This window comes from Lycorma delicatula, chromosome 9, assembly GCF_047948215.1.
Source record: "Lycorma delicatula isolate Av1 chromosome 9, ASM4794821v1, whole genome shotgun sequence".
NCBI lineage: Eukaryota > Metazoa > Arthropoda > Insecta > Hemiptera > Fulgoridae > Lycorma > Lycorma delicatula.
Window position 1 is genome coordinate 127,678,486 of NC_134463.1, and position 24,636 is coordinate 127,703,121.

Below are 24,636 nucleotides of genomic sequence, written 5' to 3' on the forward strand. Positions count from 1 at the left end.
GTTTTACACCGACATTTTTTGACTTGTTAGCTTCTTAACCGACTCGTCGCTAACCGGTGAGCTGCAGTAAAACTTTCTATCTGATCGCGCCAATTTCTTTAATCCGGCATTATCTATCGCAAATATTACGTTTGTGTAAGGGTTTTTCATTAAAAATACGATAATCGCTCGAACAAATTTCCACTGAAGTAAACACGACGAGCCGTGACAAGACCGGTTAGCCGCGATGTGTCGCATCGCGTAACGTTTTCAACAGTTATAAATAAGATGCGATTGCTAATCCCCCTTTATTGTTTCACCACGCCTTTCGGATTCTAACCCTAAATTGTAATCGAGACATCGTCCTATATAAAGAAGCCATCGACCCGAATTTAATTTAATTTAGCTTTAACTTTTTTTTTAACGGGTCAAATTTAAAACGATTCAATCTACGGCGCTGTGTTTTATAATTTATCGCTTTATTTATATTTTTTACACCTTTCACCTTTAACTGCTCGATAAGAAAGCCAAAAGTTTTAATTTAAATTCAATTACAGTAAAGCTATAAGAAAAGATATACCTCAGGAGTCGTTCTTCGTTCATCCTGTTCTTTGGTCTCAGGACCGCTAACTTCCTCTTTTGACGGCCAACCGAGTAATCTGGCCAATACGCCGTTGCACTGCGAATTTATTACCTGCAATAAAGTAAAAAAATAAAATATATTATTAGTGCAGCACATATAACACCGCTATCTGAATTAACTTGTTCTCTTTTACCGTAATCTCAAGCTAAATCGGACGCAAATACGACGCATTTATCCACGTACCTTTTACAAATACTAGTAAAAACACTACGGACGTTTAACACCTCAAAAACTTTAATTTCTCCTATACGGTAAATTCCCTAATCGTTCGTATTAATCGGGCGTTTAAATAACCGAGCGTAATGCGATAGCAAACCGCAAAGTCAGTAGGGATTAAATACGCATTAACGGATAATGCGTCTGACACTTTACAAAGTCCTTTAATCAAATCCTGTATTAAAAATTAACCCTTCGCAAGGCGGTATAAAATGTACAGCGGTGTTTTGGTGTCGGGGGGAAAATAACCGCAGCAGATCCCACAGAACTTAAGAGTCGGCCGATGACAACGGCAAGAATATATACCGATCCTTTCAACGCGGTGGTGTAAATAAACATTTTTAATGTACTATGTATTCACCGTGGTATTTTTAGTACGCCGCGGGTACCGCGGCGCACTAAAAATAGTAGTACATAATAGCGGTACATGTATGTAGTACCATATAGGTACTACATAACGATAAAGAATTTAAAACGACTTTTTAATTTCATTTTACCAGAATACAATAACGTATTCAATCGTAACGGATAAACGAATTATCAAGCAACGAAGCAGTTCTATCGGTGGAATAATTGATACTACGCGAATACAAAGCTAAAACGATATTTTAAATCAAGTTTAAAAAAAAAAATAAGCTTTGATTAGTCGCCTGACTATCCGACAAGAAAAAACTCACGATGTCCATCCTAAACGATCGTTTCATTTTTTCAATAACAAATAAATTAATAAAACTAAATACATTAATATATAACATCAAAATTATAACTCTTTTTATGGTAATTTAATTCGTGGAGACATGTTTTTCAATTTCGGACCCAATAAATGAAGCGGCTGCAATAATCGAGAGCGATTCATTTTAAAAGGTATTCCGAGGAAGAAAGACAACTTCTGTTATATCCAGAGAGGGTTGGCTGGTTGGACCTTCCCCCTTCGGTAAGGATACCTTAAACAAAGAAAGTAAAGCGATAAACAACACTTCAATTTAAAATATGAACGCTGTATTTGACGGCAAATTTTAGAACTTAATCAAAACCTACATACAGAAGAGAGATAATACAGTCGATGTCACTCCGATTGGTAACTGTGAATATTTGAATATCGTTTGTGAATTACGAACTCAAAACACAAGCGGCCATCATATTTTTGTTCGTTACATATTTATTAAGGAAATCAAACCAGGTCAAATGCGATTAAAAGTTTACGGAATAGATCGCTTATAATAAAAACAGAAATTTACTCGACTAAAACCGACGAGAAAAAATTAATTTAATTAATGGCGAGGATAAACAAAAGTTCAGATAAGTCGATGCTGTGTTATCGACAATAAAAAAATTACGACGCAACAGACCCTGAGCGGTAATTAGTTCGCAACAAAACATTACTCTGTATTCCACAGAGGAAGAGAAGCTTCACACCGTCGAGTTATTAAATGAGTTACGACTGAAATTTACATTAATTTGTTTGATGTATGTAGTCGTTTGTAAATATAAACCGAAACGCGATAAATTAAATTAAATATATATACAACCGCGCCACGGTTTTACAAATCGCATTAAAAAACACGTTCGTAACATCAAACAAATTTCAATTAAATCAAATCAACAGTAACAAATTTTAGGGCCGATTCGATAAATTTTGAATTAAATTATGCGAGTATACGTCGGTTATACCGCCAAAATTTCATTAACAGAAATAAAAAGAATTACCGATCGTAAAACGTGCATTATTTGAAGACGGTCATCGAAAAAGTTCATTAATAAAAAAAGATTTCGATCGATTTAATTTACGCGACAAAAAATCACCTTATAAAATTACCGTTTAGAGGAACAATAACAAATAAATATCGATAGCGATTTTTAATTTTAAAGGACGATGTGGCCTTCATTCCAGATTAAAATAGGTCTTGCGTAACATATCGATCGGTAATAAAAATACTTCAGCATCTAATCATTCCCGCTTGAAAGATTAGTAAACTCACCTGTGCTAACTTACGAATGAAATTGAAAACATCCTCGCTATTTAAACGGTTAAATATATCTAAATTGTAAGCGTTGTAGAGAATTTGTATAAAATAACATATATCTGTTAAACAAACCAGGCAGATTAATTTTGCACGATGCATCGGATCGCACCGGTAAGCACAATTTTTGGAACGTGAAAGATTTATTGTGTTTCTAATGTAACTTTTTATGCCGGATTAAAAAATGCTATCGGCACTTTTCTATCGCGCACAGGTTTTTTTACACAATATTTTTCATCTATTGCGTTTTAAGAATTCGCGTATTTTTCGGTATTTTAGCTGAACTAATTCTGTTGTTTCTTATGCGAGTGCGATAAAGATAAGAAAAAAATCGTTTCAAATTCCTTTCGTATTATCAAACCGCGGATCACTTACGCCCGGACGGAGAAACGTTGAACATCCTTCGGTAGTCGACTCTGACAATTATTCTTCCACCATCACTTCGAACAAAATTATAACTTTTGTCAAAGCGACGGAGAAAACTAGACCGGGTTCAATATTCGCAAGAAATATTTTCCAGTTTAGCTATACTAAAATCAAGTAAGGGTATTTGGGGGCCTCCAAATAAGAGCGAAGGAAAAAATGTGAAGATCTGTTAAACAGAGTTGAAAATCGGCACGGGAGGTGTTTAAAAGCACGGTGAAAAATTTTGTAGGAAATCATAAAGCGCTATGATTTCCTATACTTGTTTCCCTTTGATTACTATAATCGTTACAGTCGTACTAAGATAAGGGTCGTAACACGCCTCAAAATTCATTTTTTATACTTCCGACCGGATTTCTTCCGAGTCAATCTCGACGCCATCGACGACCGATACAGAGAGCATTTGTTCCGAGATATCACCGTCGTAAAAAGATATCAGGGGCTATGTAGTGAAAAACGCTAACCGATTATTTTGTTGAATATCGAAGAAGCGTGTTCTCGATGCCGAACACAAAGGGAATACAAAACCGTCGCATTTCAGGTAAAGCGAATAGTTCCATATAAGTACGTAAACATACACGTTTCTTTCATCGGGTATTAAACCTTTACACCACAAAAAAAACCGTGGGCGACAGAAAAACTGCCAAAGTATATAAGTGAATTTAGCGTGAGACATTCTGTTACGTTCAGGTATTTACCGTCTTTGGCCAAAAGTTTCAACCGTCCGATGAAATTTTGGTATACGCGATTGAAATTATAGTGAAAAAGTACCAAAAAATAATTTTATAAAATGTTTATCAGGCGATAATCATATAACCGTACCGTCAATTAAGATTAAAAACGGTGAATTTGTATCGTCGCTGAGGCTCGAGTAAGAGCATAAAATGTTACAACGGTACAAAGGATGAGGAAAAATTTATCGCAACGAAAATTGCGACTTTGTTAATGAACCCTTGGCCGCTTTTGTCAATAAACGGTCGGTTTTGAAGTTACGTAATACGAAAGATTTAAACAGAATAAGTTCCGGTTAATAAATAAAAACAGTCGAAGGAATTATCGAATCTATGTAGCAACAGAAGCAGAAAAAGACGAAGATTAAATACGGTACGAAGGGGTACAATTTCTATATTTATTTACAAACAATCGAGCGCTTGAAATAGCTTTAAAATAATTTCAGTGCGAATCTGAAGCAGGTATTACGTCGTTAAAAAGCATCTACAAAAGGTAAGAATAGTTTTAATCGAAGCAAAATAAGCGACCTTTTTCCGTAAAAAATAATTTAGTTGACGTATATATTTTTATTTAACGTAAATTTAACGCCCTATACTTTATTTCAACTTTTATATTCTTTTCTTTACAGATATTTAATATAAATAATTAAAACGTATTTCTGATATTTTTAAAATACAATCGGACTATTTGAATTTGTTCATCGACGCTAAAAATATAAATAAAAACTTCAACGTCAAAAATCATACGGATTTTCTTCAAAAAGGAAGAAATAAAAACGACATATAACAACAATTTAAATAAAACCTTTAAGTCATATTGACCTCGTTATTACGAACGCCAGTAGTATTAGCAGTAGCTGGAACGGCAGTAGCGTAAGTAGCAGAAGACGACGGAGTTGTAATATTATCAGGCGTTAAAACTTTATTTATATTAAGTTCAACGGGTAACACAGACACTCTGCTAGTCGAACACCATTCTTCATCGCAACTAACATAATTATAACACAATACAATTAATAATACCGCTCTCGGTAATGAACCGCACCTCACTTAAAACCTAACACTACGTATTAACGATTAAAATTTTTAGTTATAAATAAACAATCGATATCACGCTTACATTAGTAGTCGATGAGAAAATAATACTTGTTACAAAACCGCATAATAAACGATACATTTGTTATCTAATCCGTACAGAAAATTTAACTAAAAACATTATCCAGTCGCAGATTCATCGGGTTAGCGTAAACGATTACCATCTGTCATTACGGCAGCGCTATGATATTTTAAACTCTAGACAAACTGTGTTCCAACGGATGAAAATTCCTGTAATAAGTGTATTACTTTATTCAACCGACTACAAAACGCCTTCGTCAACCGGTATACATAAGTCATCGTCTCACACATTTCGAGGAATTTCCATATTTAGTTTTAATAGTAGGACACCGGAAACGTTTTTGCTGTTTCTTGTTAGTACAATTGTAGGAATTTTTCTTATTAAAAGCTTACACGTATATGTATATATATTAAATCTATTAATATAAACCACCTCCCGATATTCAGTACTAGGTGATTTAGATTAATAAAATTTAAAATATAATTTAACAGTACAGAGGAATAATATGAATATTAAACTTATATTATTAAATATTAATATTATATCAAACAAACTTTGAAATTTTCTGTAATTTAACGAACGGATAAAACTGTTGTTTGAGCCGATAAAAGTACTTTTTTTAAAGCTTTTAATCCCGTTGGAAAATTCCTGGATCGATCAAGGGAAACCGTGACTAAAACTTGGATAAAAGAAAAGTTGGAACGGTTCTTTTCTTTTATCCGTAGATATAATATTCTAAATATCACCGCACCCGTGATCTATTATTGTACATCGATCGGGATAAAAGATTTATTTGTTATAATCCATTCCTTTTGTCGTCAATTAAATGACAATTTGGATTCCCATACGTATATATTTAATCGGTTCTTTTGCGTAAACCGACAAAATATAATACACTAATTTTTTTAGTACCGCTACGTTTTTTTTAGATTTTATCGATGAAGATTTAAAACTGAAAATTAATTGAATAATACAGCGTTTCAGGGCGGCGCTTTTTTACTACCGTTATAAACTAATTCGATCCTCAGTCGATTCTATTCCGTTTGTTTTCCCATATCTCGATTAAAAAGTAAAAACTTGTCTAGAACCTCACAGATTCCATTACAGACGTTTTTTTAACGCGACGTAAGTAATAAGTTTTAATTTTATCATTCATTTTGTAATAATTGCGACTATTATCTAGACACGAGGAATTTTAGTTCGTTAAACAGAAATGTTTAAAAGTAAACCGGCCTTTTTCTATAAGCCGCTTATTACTTCATCCATTTCCTATTATCTTTTCACGGGAATAATTAACGCCGTTAATCCGCTAATTAGTTTTCCAAATCTTCAAAATAATTAAAAACTCTCGTAATAAGTCAAGCGAATGTCGTTAGAAGCTCCAATTTTGTACGATTTTAAGTTCAAATTGCAACACGACACGAAAATAAACTCCTCGGAAATTATAAGCTGCAAAATATTTATATTAAATGATCTCAGGCGATTCGCAGTCGACACGAGCACGGCTCGAACGAAAAAAATATTTCACACCCTGCGCCTATTATCTACACGTGTCAATTCCTGCAGATTATGATACGACTCAATTTAGCAGTAATGTTGTTTGTCGGCCGTCATATAGTAATATATTACAACATTAATAGTGTAAAAAAAATATTTAATTTGAAAAACGGTCACACATGGTGAAAGACTAATGAAATTTGTTAAGGAGAATTTAAGTTCTACGATCTGTCAAAAACACATCGGTGACGATTTGCATAAACAAGGAACGGAGAAAGCAACAATAATAATAAAAATTATATAAAAATCTTTGAACAGAAAAGAAATCACACGCGAGAGCGATTCATTGTCAGAATTAGAATTAAATTCAACCGATTCGTTTCATAAATATCACCTTCTTTAGAAACAAAGTTACGTAAACGCATCTTGCATCTGAAATATTTCAGTCGCATTACAACTCCTTAAGGTTCAAAGGTTCCTGGATATAACCGAAAGCGTTCCTGGATATAGGGAACGCTTTCGGTTCGGTACCTTGGCCAGCTATATTGAGGGCACGTCAAAGAAAAAATATAAGCGAGTACATAGTGACGCAAGTAGCCAGCTATCTATTCGAGAGACGAACTGAAATCAATACGGTGGATGGTGTGGTAAGTCATCAGATCTTCGGTGGAGTCCCGCAGGGGTCTGTACTCGGACCCCTACTTTGGAACATCTTCTATGATGAAATATTCCGACTTCAATTCCCGCCGGGGGTGAATGTCGTAGGATACGTGGACGACATCTCGCTACTAGTGGAGGCCAGTACCTTAGATGAAATGGAGGACAAGGGGAATATTACCTTAGAAATATTGAATGAATGGCTCGTCAACAACAGCTTGGAGGTCTCTCCTTCCAAATGCAAGGGTATCCTCTTCACTGGTAGGAGGATACTCAGAAGATTAAATCTGCGCCTGAGAGGTGAGGCAATTGTCGAGGTGGAAAGGGCTAAATATCTAGGGGTGTTACCGGATAAACACCTCAAATACTCCAGCCGTGTGGCCATGATCTGCGACAGAGTGGAAACAACAATCCGTGCCATGCGAGGTCTCTTTGCGGGACAAGGAATTCCACGTGCGTCGAAGAGGCGACTTATCACCTCGGTGATAACGTCGTCTCTGTTGTACGCCGCCCCGGTATGGGCTGATGCGGTTAATGTCCAGCGCAACAAAAGAAAACCGACTAGCAGTCATAGGAAGTCGCTTCTGGGGGTAGTTTCGGGGTACCGAACGTTATCGTATGATGCACTGTGCGTGTTTTCTTCGGTGCCCCCGATAGAATTGCAGATTAAAGGACGAAAACTAAGGGCGTCCGGTGTAGCCAAAGATGAGGCCAGTTCTATTATACGAGAACAATGGAAGGTGGTATGGGCGGGTTCAGCAGTGGCCGCATGGATAAGAAGAATTATCCCGGACCTGGATGCTTGGCTAGATCGCTCTCATGGTGAATCAGATTACCACACAACACAACTCATGTCGGGACACGGTGCGTTTGAACAATACCTGCATAGGTTTGGCAGGAGAGAGTCACCAATCCGTTGTTACTGCGATGCGGTTGACGATGCCGAACACACTATTTTTGAGTGCAGACGATGGGAGGAACAACGTATAAATGCAGGACTGATGCATACCCGACCGGAGCAGCTCTCGGAGTGGCTCTTGGCTATGTCCGGAAACCGGAATAATTTTGCAATATTTGCAAGAACAGTTATCAGAATAAAAGAAGATGAGGCAAGACGACTGTGATACTGAGGGGTGTAGTTTATAGTAGGGCTGGGCGGACAGCCCGTTCCTGAGGGCTCACATGCCCTGGTGTGTGGGTTCCCGTGATGAGCGGGGACTCCTGGGGTCCGTTAGGTGCGAATGAATGAAAAGACCGAGACCCGGCCGACGGTGTGGGTTCCCTGATACGCTTCGGCTCCTGCGCCGTCGGTTTGAGGCTGGCAAAAGGAAAGACCGAGACCCGGTCTCCGGCGGGGTAGCTGGGAACGGCATAGCCGGGCCTGGTTCTTACGTTGGAGATTAGAGGCAGGCAATTAAAAGATCCGGAAAGGACACGTCCCCGAGTCGAGTATACTTAATTGGATGTCCGGCTCGGGGATGTAGGGGGGGGGGGAAGTTCAAAGGTTGTTAAAATTATTTTTCTGTATTTTCAAGATTATCTGTAAAATCTGAACGCGCGATCAAAATCGTTAATACGCATACCGGGTGAACCAAAAAGAATATTGCCGGTTTTAAACGGTTCTACATGTCGGATGAGGTGTACGATCTCGAATTAAGGCTAGAATCGAAGGGTAAAAAAGACAGTTTAAGTCGCGCGCATATCCGTAAATCGATTCCCTCTATTTAACTTGGCAGCACCAACCTTACCCGTCTCGGTTTCTTCGGCCTCGGAGATGACGGCGACTTACACTGCGACCATATGCAGCTTTGGTTTCCGTATCGTACGGATACACCGAAGATTCATCACCGGTTATCAAGTTCTTACGGAGTTCGGAAACCGCACCGGAATACTATAGTGCTTCCTGTGCGACGTCAATACTTATCTCATTCTGATAAAGCAAAAGCAGCTTCGGCAGCGATTTCCCGCCTGCTCTGTGCACGCCTAAATCATCCATTAACATACGCTTACGGAAACCAGTGACCCGACGTCATCTGCAATTTCACGGACGGTCGGCAGACAATTTTCCATTATCGACCCGCTAATCTCGATAATGACATTTAGATTTCGGCTTGTTGACCGCCTGGTCAACAAAATCGGTTTAGATTTCGCCTGCCGGTACGCTTATCCCTCTTAACAGAAGTTTGAGGATTTTGAAAACGGTTACAATACTTTAATTTGTGTCGACTCGATTCGGCGACTTTCTCGAAAGTTTCGTTCTCGAAAGCCCGCTTATTTTTACGAATCGTTTGGCTTCGGGTAACGATTAGCTTTCGGCACAGAACTCGCCGAACCCGACGGCTACCGTCAACAAACAACGCTCTCTACGGCTCGTTTAAAAAAAATTAGGTGGGGCTGTGTCGGGGCGCACGGCCGTTGGTTTAACGTGAAACGTTACAGCCCTGGAATGAACTTCCTCCGAGCTACAGACCGACCAACGTATAAGTGGAAAAGCCACCGTCTTATTTATTTTAACAACGGAAATTTTAGTCCCTTCGTTTGGCCAACTCTACAGATAAATTGGTCGGTCTAAAACCGACCAATTTAACAGACGTCAAAATTCGTGTGCAAACCAAGTACTAGTGCTACTCAGTACGCAGTTCCGCACTAAAATAGTCTTCAAGGACAAGTGTACACGGTGGAACTACTTTAAATACAAGGTTTTTCTGTTTACCCTCCGCGAATCACACCAGGTATTACTTCAGGATGAATGAGGACAATATATAAGAATGTAAGTGAACATTGTATAGTCTCAGGTCGACCGTTCCTGAGATTTGCGATTAATTTTAACCCGACCACCAAAGAACACCGGTATCCACGATCTAGTATTCAAATCCGTACTACCTTTACTAGGATTTGAACGTTGGAACTCGCGACTCAAAATCAGCTCATTTGCGAAGACGCATTCACCGTTAGACCAACCCGGTGTGTGTGTGTGTGTGTGTGTGTGTGTGTGTGTGTGTGTGTGTGTGTGTGTGTGTGTGTGTGTGTGTGTGTGTTAGTGTGTGTGTGTGTGTCAAGTCTTAAATCTTATTATCGACGTGAGTGTGGATTCACGTCGATTCAAAGCGATCGAATGCGCTCTAAAACAACGAATCGAACGACCGTATGCGGGAGGATTTGTTAAAATTTTTATTTTACCTGGTCCAATTCAAAATTATTGCGGCCGTACAGACGAGATTTTACTTTACTTGTACCTTTCGGAGAAAAAAAACGCTTATTTCTCGATCTAAATTCTTTTTTTTTTTCAATTTCTGCGTCTTTTAAAATCGCATCGTAAAAGATACATTTTTAAAAGAGGTCGTGAATATTATTTAAAGAGGTTCATGGAACGACCTGATGGAGCTTCTAATTAACGAAAACCTTTTTTAAAACAGAGAAACCTAACTCGTCAAGTAAAACATTTTTTTATTTTTTTAAGAAAGCAATACGACGTGTCGATGCGGTATAACACAGATGTTACAGATCAAAAGATATTTTGCTAATACAGAAAAAAATACGGGTAAAGTTCTATCCGATAAACTATATAATAATCTTTCGCTTTATATCAATCAACACTACATATCTGGCACGTAACCGATAAAAAAAAATAACCGTCGGTCCGATCCTTCCCTCCCTCATTTTTTTTATTAATTAAACGCACACTTTTGACAGCTTAACTCGAACAACCGCAAAACCTATAAACAGATTATAAACATCCTCCTCGTTACTTCCTCTCCGTATTATATTCGATTCGATCGATCGACAACAAAATCTTAATACAATTATTTTTAACCGATTAACGCAACGCGTACGTTTACAAACGGACTGAAATAATACGAGAGAAACAATTCCATTCGACAGGCCCCGAAAAACAGCTGTAGTAAATCTCATTATCTGCGCTCCGCCTTTTTTTAACTATCTCAATAATATTGATAATTCTCATCACAAGTATATGACGTATAATACAAAAATACATAACTTCTACACGTACATTAGCTAATTTAAATAAAATAAAATTCCGATCTACATAAATAAAAATGTAAATGTTAGTTTGTTCAAAATCTTGTATCTCCGAAAGTTCTTCAGCGATCGCTTTGAAATTTTTACAAAACGTTGCATTCGAAACGCGCGTTTTTATATACCTAAAATGTCACACCTGTAACAGGTAAAAACATGATTTTTTTTTTAAAACAGCGCTATCTGTTGGACGTAAAAGCAACACACGCTGTAACAAATATTTTACGATCCGTTTCAATATTTCCGATATGTGTGTCCGCTATAGATTAAAAAACTATCGGACCGATTTACGCGCGGGGAAAAAGGGGGAAACGGGAAAAAGGAAATGGGAAGTGGAAGGGAGAAAAGAAAAAAGAAAAATAGGAAGGGGAAAGGGAAACATATTAACGGGGGAAGTAAAAGAAACGTTCAAATGGGGGAAAGTTAAAGGGGATAATGGGGAAAAGGGTGGTAAAAATGAAAATGGAGAAAGGAGAAAAAATAAAAGGGGTAAAGGGTAAAAGGGAAAGGTTAAATTTTCTGAAATTGTGTAATGCTCATTTTGTTAATTTTTTATCAAACTTTCAATTATGTTCATTTAATCTATATATATATATATATATATATATACTCAAATCTAGGAATAGCGTACCATTGCCGGGCCTGTTAGTGTGTGTATAAGTATATATAGATTGCATCAGGAACGGGTAGAAATGCTATTTCAAAAGAGGAACTATCCCTCAGCGTTTGCCTGAACGGATCGAAGGAAACCGTGGTAAAAATCTTCATCAGAATAGCATCACAAAGTACACGATCGTTAATTATAAAGTTAAAAATAGATGTTATTAAAAAACTATATTAATTATTTAAAACAAATACGCGAAATAACGTTAAGATAATAAAAATGAAAATACCAATTCTAAAAAATAAGTACAAAATAATTTACGATTAAGAAGGCTTATTAAAAATATTTCTTTCAGGACTAAATATGTACGCGTTGAAAAGAGATACAGAAACGGATTTTTTTTAAATTTTTAAATTAGTATTATATAAAAAAAATATCGGGAAGATCCTTTAAACGAGACGGTGGTAATCTATTAAAAAAGACGATGGAAGCGTAAAACCGAAGTCAGTCGCAAGAAAACGATTAGTTCTTCTAACCGATTCGGTAGATAAATTTCTTTTTTTTTTACTAGCGACTAAAATCGCTTAATAAAAACATAAGATATCGGTCGACACGATTCATACTTACGGGCGGCGAACGATAATCCGACAGCCCTTTTTTATAATGTGAAAACTCATTCTGCTGACTCTTTGAGAGAGCCCGGGAGATAATATTACACGAAAACAAAATAAATAACGGTGGCCCGCAAGTCGGGACGGGACTTGCACCGGTATTAATTTTTCCGTTAATATTTTTTCGTTTGTCTGAAAATTCACCGTGCAAAACTTCACGACCCTACGACGTAGCAAAATAATTCGGTTTACTTTGAAAATAAACATTCGATCGTAAAAAGACAGCGAGCATATCGTCAACACTTTAACGTTAGAGTTGCGTCCTCGCACTCGACGATTCGTCGCACAACGGATCGTTTCCCGCGACAAGATTCTGTAACCGTTCTTCCGCGTATCGGGAGATCACGGTCGTCTAGAAAGGGACGTGCGCGAAAAAGTATAAAAAAATAACGAGACACGTCGACCCGGAAACGAACTCCTCGACTTCACGTCTCTCGTACGTCGCTGTAGCCCGTTTTGCACGGTTACACCTTTTCCCGTACAGGATTCAGCCGGTATAAAAAATAGAACCTGCAGATTATCCGATTCGGACGAATTATTAGTCCGATTTCAAAAATCGGCAACGTAAGAAAACGGATTTATTCGCCGTCCGATTACGTTCGATGAAAGTCCCTTCCACCGCAACGGTTTTGTAAACAGGCAGAACCGTAGAATTTGGAACACCGGAAATCCAACATTTATAAAACACGAACCGTCCTCTCAGACGCACGGTTCGGTGCGGAGTAACGTCGTCGGAACATCCTTCTTCGAAAATGACAACGGTGATACCGCGAACGGTCGATGGAGAACGATGTCGGAAACGCTTTAAAATTTCATAAGAACTGCAGCGAGTAAAAAAAACGCGGTTTCGGCAGACGGGGCCGCATGCCGTACGGCCGCAGCCAAAATGCAAATTTTTCAACGTTTCTGACGAACGAATAATTTCTAGAAAATCTGCAGTCGATCGACCGCCTCGGTTTCCAGATCTGACGGTCCCCGATTTCTTTTTATAGGGTCGCCTAAAAAAAGATATCTGTGAAAAAACCCCAGACGATTCCAAGACAAAAGAAAAACATTCGTGCTGAAATTCGGGCGCTACAGCCACAGATACTAACGGCTGTTACGAATCGTGCCGTAGAAAGAATTCGTCTGTGCGAAGTCAAAAATTAAGAAATTTAAAAGGTATAATTTTCGGTTCGCAGTGTTAACAATAATCTCCATGAAGCGCTCTTTATTATTATAATAATAAATAAATAAAGAAATATTAGGTAACAAACCAAATTTAACGGTTTCAACGTCGTGAGTTACGGACCGCTCGATATTTAATAACGATGACAATCCTCGTGTTTTATTAACGCGAATTTATCGCCTAATAAAACACCCGGAAATTTCGCTTTACAGGCGACAGAAATACTTTCGTTATCATTAATAGTAATTTTTAACCGCGCGATCGGCAATGTTTAGTCTACGTAATAACCAAGACGCAACGGTTTTATGCGTATTTAAAAAGTAATTTTATTTTTGATCGCAAAAAGAATAAAGAGACTAAGATCGGTCTGTCGCTCCCCAAACCGAACACGTAAAATAACCATCGGATGTAGAAGTTCAGGAATACGAAAAACCAAACGGTAGAAAACCGTCAGACATTCGTTCCATATCCGAAGGCAAAGCACTTCAAAACGAAGAAATACGAGTTAATTGTTACAGTTGTTGAAAAAAAAATTAATTTCTCGTAATTATATTACCGTATAATATTATACAAAATACATCGTCAAGCAGTATTACTCGTATAATTTATAACCTTTGTCATTTACAAATTCTTAATACTACTATTTTAATCCGGACCACCAGATTATATGTCTACCCCTTGTTAACAATGATTGTCGGTGCAAAAATAGCTATAAAATAAAGCGCGCGTGTTTTGGAGTGTATCGCAAGAAAAATTATGCGAATTTATATATTTTGTCGTTTAATACATTTTTTTTTAAAGTTTTTATATATTTGCAGATCGCATATTATAATTTATTACGAACATTACTTAGGAATACGCCCCGCGTGTATCACGTGGGGCGTATTTCCTTCTATGGACGAAGACATATAAAACAAATGATATAATATTACAAAGCAAAAGCACCTCAAAGGAAAAAAACATATGAAAATATATTCGTAAAAAAATTAAGAAAATAAGGATATAAAAATTTGTTCGGTAACAGTTTCAGAAACGACGTCTTTAATAACGACTCCCCTCCATTACAAACAAAATGAAATAGAGAAAACCGGACGTAACTTAAAGACCGACGACGGGATGCGGTGAAGATTCAGCACGGCCAGTAGTTTTGCTACAGAAACCGTCGGCAGTAAACAGAAAAGAGAAGATTCATTAAAGGCGACAAAACGATCTTAAACGAGAAAAATTCATAAAGAAGGACCCGACAAAACGCGAATAAAAATTATTATCCGCGCAAAAAAATAAATAAAAATAATCGCGTTACGTTATTGCGACTACATCCAAATAAATTTAGGCTTTCGCAAAAGGAAATGCTAAAGATTCAATATCCACTTTTTAGCCTCCAGAACCACCTTAAGGTATTAACTTCACAGGATAAATAAGCAAGATACGCGTGAACGGAAATGAAATACAGTCTCGTACAGTCTCAGATCGAGTTCCTAAGACGTGTGGATAATTGAAATCCTACCGCCGAAGAACCCCGGTACCCACGATCTAGTATTCAAATCTGTATAAAAATAACCGACTTTACTAGGATTTGAACCTTAAAACTCTCGATTTCGAAGTCAGCCGATTTGCGCTGAGTTAACCGCTAGACCGACCCGATGGGTAAATACCTACATTAGTCTAGAAAAGGGCGCGGTTACTGTGTTTAACAGATTTGAACACAGATACTATCTTACATTTTAATAGAATCAAAGATCAGGAAGGACTGAACGAATATCATCTACGAAACCGTAACTTGAGAAGGCTAAAAACGGCTTTAATTTGAAATTAAAGTGAAACACAATTAAGAATAACATTTAGCCAAAAATTAAGAAACGATTTTTTCTAATTTTTAAAGTTTATTTTTTATTTACGAAGCGATTATATGTTTCTCAAATATTTCATACAAGTCCCGGTAAAAATATTTGTTTTGTATAAACTTCATTCGCGAAAAAAATACCATAATTTGCAAAAGTTCCACAATTTTTCCGACAAAGCCTACGTAAGTACGGCTACGAAAGGCTTCAGGCCGTGCAGACGACTATTTAGGGGGAAAATGAAATAGTACGTTATAGTACTTGGTAGAGAATTATGTAAAAAACACGACTAAAACTTTTACTTACCTGACCGGCGATGACCGTACCTGTATACCCCCTTGAATAATTTTAACCGAAATTAAACGGTATCAATAGCCCGTGTTCGCAAATCGAACTTCAGAAGTTCATAAAAACGGCTGAAAAGATTACTAACGAACTGAAGAAAAAAAAGACTTATTATCCCCCACCCCTGAATGAAATCGTCCTGATATATAACGACCGAAGGGACGTATTAATGTAACAGAATCGTCTAATTAATCCAAGAGATTCTTCGAGTACAAAAAACGGGGGGAAAAAAGGATTTTTTGTCCCCACCTCTTTACGAAGGTTTGAATAAGACCGAACACCGAATCGGGGACCCGAGGTGTGTTTTATTTAGCTACCGAAGGGGTACTAAATTACGTGAAAATATTTATCTATCCTTCGAATAAAATTTTGAGAAACAAAGCTTAGGTTTTTATCTTCCCGTCTCCTACACCGATTTTAAGCGAATTTAAAAGGCACCGATGCCCTAAGCCAAAACTCACCCTAATCGCTGTATCCGGTTCGGAGAAATCGAGCGAACGACAGGCAAATTATACGTACGTCTTTCCGGAGTTTTTCATCGCTAAAACTGTGTTTTTTTGTAACAGGCGTGAAACGTCAACATCTGCAAATAACCCGACGGGCAAACTTCGACCCGATCGGCGTATTTTCTCTTTATAACTACGCTTATAGCCGAAAAATTATAATTAAGTTTTTATAAATACGAAAGAAAAGTTTTATTTTATTTTTAACGTCGGGAATTTTAATTTAGAATTTTTTCTTTAAAAAAAATGTTATATACCAAAACGAATGCGATCGCATTCGTTTCATTCGTTTTATTCGAAAAAATAAAACCGTAATTTTCCACGAAGGGGTGGAAAATCTCTTTCTATCGCACCGAAAATCCAGGATTTGAATCCTGGAGGACGTCACGCGTTACCAAAATCCATTATCCATTAAAATCGGACATCTACTCGAAACTTGCGGAGGAAAAAATATAATTTTTTTAATTCGGTTATAAATAAATTATAGATGTTCATTCCGTTATACGATAATATAACAAAAGAACCGCAAAACTGAGCAAAACACAGATCGGGTCGTTTTTCCCACCCGCTTTCTAAATAAATAAAATGCTGATGGACGAAACTATTTCGAAAGAAACAAACGAACGTCGACACTATCGATGAGAAAATTTTAACGTCCTACACCGCCGCATATATAAATAAAAAACTCTTGACTACCAAGATGGCCGCAGTAAAAACTTTACGTAATTCTAAAAATCTTATTTAAAACAAAACAAAAAAGGTTTAAACCGTTTAAACCTTTATAAACAACTTAAAACGACAACTCCCTTCGGTCGAGAACAAATCATATTAATAGAAATAGAAAATTAAAACTTCAATATCTTACATGACATCAGCGAGAGCGGTATTATTATTATTATTATTATTGCTATTATTATTTTTACTATTACGTCGATTATTATCGTTAGACATAGTTTTATTTTTAGAGGAACTAATAGTAGTAGAAGATATAGATGAAACGGTAGCAGTAGAAACAGCAGCAGCAACAGCAGAAACGGCGGCCGATGAAATACCAGGCGTTGTTAACAGCACAGACGATAAATAACTGTTGTCGTTACGGCGACCGGTGATCACATAAGATGACGGTGACGACGGTAACATCGGTAAATTTGGAATCCGTCCGTTGTTATTACTATTATTATTATTATTAATATTGCCGTTCGATTGGCGGTGATTATTCGAACGATGAAATTTATTTTTCAAAGTCGACCTTCTAATACGAACCGGCGATGTCATAATTATTTTTTTAAATTATTTACCGCACAGCTATTGTACACTTCACACTTTTATCGCGAGCGATAAATATTAACTAATTAAACTGTCGGAAAATAAATAAATAAATTAACGCTTCGTTATTCACGGTATACATTTCGGTTTCTTCATGATTAAATTTATTCCTTGAAAACAGTCACAGTAAAATTAAAATTAAATAAAACACCGTAAAAAGAATAATTGTCGTAATGAATAATAATCTATTTAAATAGCCGTCGCCCCCTCCACAAGTAACCGGAGCGTTCTACTTAAGAATATGTAAACAGGACGTAACAAAAAAAGGGTACGTTTTCGGATTCTCCGTATTAAAGTAAACGACAAAATATTCTACAAAGAAGCGGTGATTTCCCGGTTTTTCCCCCTTCGTTTTCCTTCTCTACGCCGTTTTTAATTTTTTAAACAAAATTTACAACGCAAGATCGAATCGAGGAATCGTTATAATATTTAATTTTACATGTACGTCGTAAATTTTAACCGGTTATCATCTACACCGTTCTTAAATTAATCCGTCCGAATAGGCTTGGAATATACACAAGTCGCTTTTTAAAAGAATACTTTACATCTTTATATATATTTAAAATTTGAATATCCCTACAAATAAAACAGGACTGTCGACGAGAAACGCGTTAACAGGAAACGACATAACGTAAGGACGGATAATGTAAAGAAGCGACTTAAAAGAACTACTAACGGACGTGAACTAAGGTTCTTTTGAACGCGCGAGGTATACGTGTTTATATTTTATCCTATATTTCCGGATGAATATTATTGAATTTTTCACGGGAAAATATCGAATATCAGAACGACCTAAGACTTACAAAACGTTACTTAAGGAATTACGACGACCAAAATAAAAGAAAACATCTTCGGAAAGCCTACGAGAACGACGTAAGGTTTCGGTGAAAAAGGAACGAAACTTACGAAAAGAACGAGCGGTGAAAAAGGCGCTTCCTCTACAACACTAGCACACAAACACCGCGAGAGAGCGCCGGGGGGTTGAATTAAAAACCTCCTCCGATGTTTTTTGTATTAAGACAAAATAATCCCTCTCCAAAAATTATAAATTAATAGCCGCTAAGCTCTTGTAACGAAAAAATAAAATTTTAATAGTATATTGAAAAATAAAATTCCAGAATCACTTCTAGAAAAAAAATAGAAATAATAAAAAAACGAAAATATAAAAACAATTCTTCTAAATATAACTTTCAATCGTAAAAAGTAACGTAATTTTAAAACTCGTTACAAAAGTAACAATTTTCCTCACTAATTAAATTTTAAAACCTACAAACATTTCAAGACGTCTGTTTTTCGTCTTTCTCGAATCTCTTTACGATCGCCTTTTTTTATTTTTAACCTGAGATCTTAAAACCTAACTAGTAAAAATACGGCGTAAAATTGTTGCGACTACGCTTACGTTTATTCTTAGATCGCGACAAAAATAATTTTTAAAAGCTTAAATTTAATCGCGACGTAGTTATCTTTAATCGCGTAAAAAACCGTTATAAATTATATTATAACTATCCGTTCTTCACGATTAACGCGACACAGAGCGAGAAACGTATCCGTATTTCGCACGCGTACACGACTAAAACAACGTAAAAAAACCTTTCGCGATATGCGCGAACGAAAAACTTGAATTATTACTTCAAAAAAAAATATTTTTTTCGAACGACCTGTCGGATAAAAATTCAGAACGAAGATTTAATTTACAGTATTCAGGGTTATTTTACGCAGACCGTATCGACATAAATATGAAAATAAATAAATACGAAACGGATCGACGAACGTAAAAATTAAAGTATCACCGCGGCACGAAGCGAAAAAAACAAAACTACTATGTCGACATCTACGCTAAATCTAATGTATCGGTTCAACGAACCGAAAAGTAATAAAATAAGACGGAACGATAACAAATAAGAAGAAAAAAGAATCGTAAACCCTTAAATTTTAACGCTTTCACCGTTACCCTCTCGCTCTATCGCATTATTAAGCCGGTGTAAAAAGAAATATAAAAGTAACTAAATAATAGTAACACCTCTCTTTTACAAAGCACGCTTCCTTTAAATTACGAACAAAAAATACAATACGAGAAACGAATAAGAGTACTTTCTCCTAAAAATAAAATAGAATAAAAAGAAAATAGTAAATAATAAAACGGAATCGGTAAAACAGAATACTTAACGACATTAAAACCTCGAAATACGATCCGATCTTGTCTAAAACCTTTTTAAATTTCTAATATAATAATTTTTTCTTTGAAATATTTTCATTAAAAACACTTTTTTTTAAATAATGATTTATTAATAACGGATATTATCCTCGAGAAACGGGTACGTAATCACCCGAAGACGGTAGAGTAATGCGATCTTTCCGCATGTTATAAGCGAGTACCCCCGTAGGGTACATCAAATCCCGACAACAAAAACTTGAATCGATTTTCGTATAGCGGCAAATATATAAAACTCAGCAGATCTGTAAAAGATATAGCGCGTCACGTCCTGCGAGGGAAGCTACAATAACGACAGCTCCTGACGGAACGACTGAAAAAGAGCAGGCAAAGGAAGGAAGAGATCGAAGCCGATAGACGAGGTCAAAAAAGAAGGACGCTAGAGAAGCGGTGGAACGTGAAAACGCAAATAAATACTTCCCCGTAACCGAACGGTCACGACCGTCAAGATTATGACAAACGCAGGACACAAAAAAAAACATAGCCTTTCAAAAGAATAGCAAAAACCCGCATCGCGATACTAAGTGGACCGTCAATAAGCCGAGCCCGTTAGAACGCATTCTATCCTACGAGGGCCTTACACCGCCTACGCTTAAGGATTTACTCTCTTAAGGTTTACTTAACGAATTACTCTCAAAGAAAACCGATGCCTGTACTACCTTAAATTTTTGCCGTGAATCGTCGTAAGAAAAGCGGTCGAAAAATTATCCGCCCCTTTTCATCGCGAAAACGTCGCGTTATGTAGAACGCGTTTACGCGTCCTTAAAGAAAAATATACGTTATAAAATAATCCGATATTACAACCGCAGATATTTTCCCAGACTCTTTAACGCGTTCGACGATCTACCGTTTGCGATCTCGACGTTTCGACGAATTTTCTTTCTATTTTTTTTTTCTTTTACTCCCGCCAACTCCATCTTAGAGCCTACCAACGGATAGTTTTCCGCTAAGTTATAAACGTAAGGAAGTCAAAGTGTAGCGGCCCGGTCTAATCGGTGTTAAAGACGGTCAAAATTGTGAACGGCGGATGATTTTGTTTCGTTTACGTTTTACACCCTTTAGTCGAAAAACGACTTAATAAGAAAATCAACAGAGCGGTATATACAATTTATTTAAACGACCGTTACAGGCTCAACGATTGCCGGCGCGTTACAACCGATGGGAATCGAGGAAATGATGTTCAAAACGAAAAGGAAATAGCGGAAAAAAATACGCGCAAAAATTTATAGTTTACGCCCGCGACTTACACCGCCCGACAACGTCGATCGTCGCTCGATTACATCAAGATATGCGTATACAGATTACCGTTCGGTGGATGTTTCTTTTAGAATGTATTATAATCGCTAGAAAACATCGGTCGCATACGGAATTTTAGAGTCCGCTATATTTTTTTTTATTTTTCTACTGTATACGTCGCGATTCGTTCGAAAGGCGACCCCTCCCTCCCGCAGCCAGATGAGATGAGGTTGAAATGTACGACTTGTAAATGAGGTCTAGTCTTGTACAGACTCAGACCGAGCGTTCCTAATACGTGCGATTAATTGAACCCCGACCGCCAAAGTACACAAGTATCTACCATCTAGTATTCAAAAGCGACTAACTTTTACTAGGATTTCAACCTGAGAAACTTCGACTTCGAAAATCGACTGACGACGAGTTAACCGCTAGAACGGCCAAACGATTTATCCGCTGTATAGCGTCACATTTTTCTTATATATCGATGGTAATTATGACACGTAAAATTTTGACTGGATTTTTTATCGTCCATCACTCTACAAGAACGACACGCTTCCGGTACGCGTAATTCCTAAGAGGTCGGAAGAACGCATTAATTTTATGCGAACCGTTAATCTTACGCAAGTCGATATTTTTTGTTGTTTTTGTCCATTCTTTTCACTTTTCGCTTTATTTTAATAGATCGCTCGAATAAGACGTCTGTCGATTCGTAAGCAGACTTAACAGACCCTTCAGTTCGACGAATAACACTTTCACGCGACCGAAGTATAGTTTGAATTATACGGGAACGGGTCCGTCGTCCGGTTCGTTAGGGATGGAAATAATCGTTTACTTTTTTTATTGTTTTTATGAAAACGATTCGTAAATATAAACGCAAGGATAAGTTAACGTTTTGAATTTTCTAATATATCGGTCGACCCGATTCACGCTTGCGGGCGCGCCAGATAATGATTTGACAGCTCCCCCTTTTTGTACGTTAAAAACTCGTTCTGACTTTTTAAAGGAGCTTCGGACGATGACGTTATTCTTTACACGAGAATATACACACGCGTAATAAATATTTAATAATGAAGACAAGCTTAGCGTTTAAAAAGCTAAACGGCACGATTTGAATGAAAACAATAGAGAATTCGCTCCGGTGTTTGTACAAATCTTTCAAGTATCGTTTTGTTTGAATTTAATAAATACGTAAAACACTGTAACATTAACCGGAGATTTTAGAATATCAAATGAAATCGGTCGGCCTAGACGATTCCGGTCGACGTACGACAAGGCTTAAATTTGATTACCGGCCGGATTTATTTCATCTATCTATATATACGAAGTCTGTAAATAAAGTAATGAGACTGTTTTTTTTTTTTTTTTGGTAGCCAAAACGGCAGCACTGTAAACTTACTAGTAAACATATGGTTATACGAGCGGCTGATTTGTATTAGGTTTGATATTTTTAGTCTATTGTTGCCGCGTGAGACGTAAACAAACTTTTCGTGAAACGAGTTTTTGTTGTGCGTTACAAAAACGAATGATCTACTTACGACCAACGTTTTGCGATCAAGTTTTGTGTTATACTCGGCGAGAATGCTACTGAAACTTTTTCAAAATTGAAAAGGGCGTATGGAGATGACGCTCTGTTACGTGCTCAAGTTTTTAGTTGGTTTAACATTAAATTTTCAGATGGCCGGGAATCAATTGCGGACGATCGACGCTCTGAAAGACCGTTAACGTCAAAAGGTGACGACAACGTTGAGCGATTCAGAGACTTGATACGGTACGATCGGCGAACGATCGCAGAACAACTGAATTTGAATCGAATTTCGACAAACGAATCGGATATGAAAAAAGTTTGTGCAAAATTAGTCAGAAAAGACCTCACTGTCGAACAGAAAATCAACAGGGATCCTGATTTTCTAAAAAGTTATTACCGGCACGACCCAGAAACATAAAGCCAGAGCAAGGAGTGACACATTTCAAACTCACCACGTCCCAAAAAAGCAAAAATGAGCAAATCAAAACCGCGCTAATTTGTTTCTTCAATAGTAATGGCGTTGTCCGTAGAAGTTTTTACCTACAGGACAGATTGTAAACCAATATGTTTACCGAGAAATTCTCGAAAGACCGTGGAAGAGAGTCGCCCGCGAGAAAGCAGCCGTCAAAGACAACTGGATGCTGCATCATGACAATGCACCTTGTCACACTGCACTCTCAATTAATTAGTTTTTGACATAGAAAAAGATTCCTGTAGTTCCTCAACCTCCTTATTCACCTGCGACTTTTTTCTATTCCCGACTTTAAAAGAACACCGTTTTGAAACTGTAAAAAACATTTCAAAAAATGTAACCGACCATCTGAATGAAGGATATTCCGGTTTCTGAGTTCTAACACTGCTATGAAGAGCGGGAAAACCGTTTGAAGTGTTGTGTGGCTTCCCAAGGAAACTATTTCGAAGGTGATAGAGTCCACGCGTAATTGGATTGTTAATAATACGTTTTTCTGAACCGGTCTCGTTACTTTATTTACAGACCTCGTACATCTAATCGGGTTACGTAATTCGCTTGTAAAATATTTTTTTAAATTTTCCGATTAAAAAAATAACGAATCGCAAAGTCGAAAGGGAAATTGTTCTCGACTAGACGACAATTATTCGTTCCGTTTCAGGAAAAAAGCGAAAACGAGATATAAAAACTCGAAGACAAAGAAAATACGATTAAGATTAAACGCGAATCGAAAAATACATTAAAAATACACAAAGGAAAACGCAACACAACAAAGAGCGAATGAGAATGAAAGAGAGGAGGGAAAAGACAAAGATTTACAAAGGAAGGGAGGGAAGGGGAAGACAGAAAAAGAGCAAGCTAATCGTTAAACAGACATCAATATTACGGGCTAACCGCAGAAAACACTTCGGTTCGAAAGATTATAATTATCTAAAAGTATACAACGGAATTGCAGGTTATCATTTATTTTATTATTTTCTGCAAATATGTAAGAAAAAGTTAAAAAAAAAAAAATATATATATATATACTCATAATCTTTAAAATTCAAAACTACGAATCAGCACCGCTGAATACTGAACGATAACCTATACCAAAGACAATAAAAATAAACAATTTTAGATAATTAAATTATTTGAAAACAACTTTTATTTCGAGGGAAAAGTCACAATTTTGTTTCTACGGCCAAAAAAAGACCGATATTTTACAGTAATTTTTTATTTGTTTAGATATCCGAACAAAATTGAAATATATACATCGATCGAACGTTAATTTACCGGCTCGATAATCAGATAAGTAGCGATCGTCGGAGAACTCTTGTAACGCAAGGGTAAATGTACAAACACCTACTTGATTTTGAAATAACGTTAAGCTTAAAATGTCAGAAAAGATTCTGCGAGACACGGTATACAGAGA

The 24,636-nt window shown here is 36.9% G+C and overlaps 2 protein-coding genes across 7 annotated transcripts in view; both read right to left on the reverse strand.

Moving 5' to 3' along the window:
* LOC142330508 (uncharacterized) overlaps nt 1-24,636 on the reverse strand; it is a 235,892-nt gene that overhangs the window by 109,314 nt on the left and 101,942 nt on the right. For 5 of the 6 annotated variants that reach the window (XM_075375820.1, XM_075375822.1, XM_075375819.1 and 2 more), the window contains one exon: nt 560-673. The exons of the other annotated variant lie outside the window; for it this stretch is intronic. In XM_075375820.1, coding sequence (XP_075231935.1) covers nt 560-673 — 114 coding nt within the window. The remainder of the gene's footprint in view (nt 1-559; nt 674-24,636) is intronic. 6 annotated transcript variants of the gene reach the window in all.
* LOC142330368 (uncharacterized) lies at nt 4,821-17,862 on the reverse strand. The gene is made up of 2 exons (XM_075375594.1): nt 17,320-17,862; nt 4,821-5,001 (listed from the first exon to the last, which is right to left on the reverse strand). Exons 1-2 carry the CDS (start codon nt 17,727-17,729, stop codon nt 4,821-4,823), a joined length of 591 nt encoding a protein of 196 aa, XP_075231709.1. The 5' UTR covers nt 17,730-17,862.

What these genes read in the sequence shown, in the direction of transcription:
- LOC142330368 (XM_075375594.1), bottom strand. Translation starts at nt 17,729, where the DNA reads ATGACATCGCCGGTTCGTATTAGAAGGTCGACTTTGAAAAATAAATTT. An exon ending in ACCGCTCTCGCTGATGTCAT is followed by an intron (nt 5,002 to 17,319) that starts GTAAGATATTGA and finishes TAATTATGTTAG; the next exon opens with TTGCGATGAAGAATGGTGTT.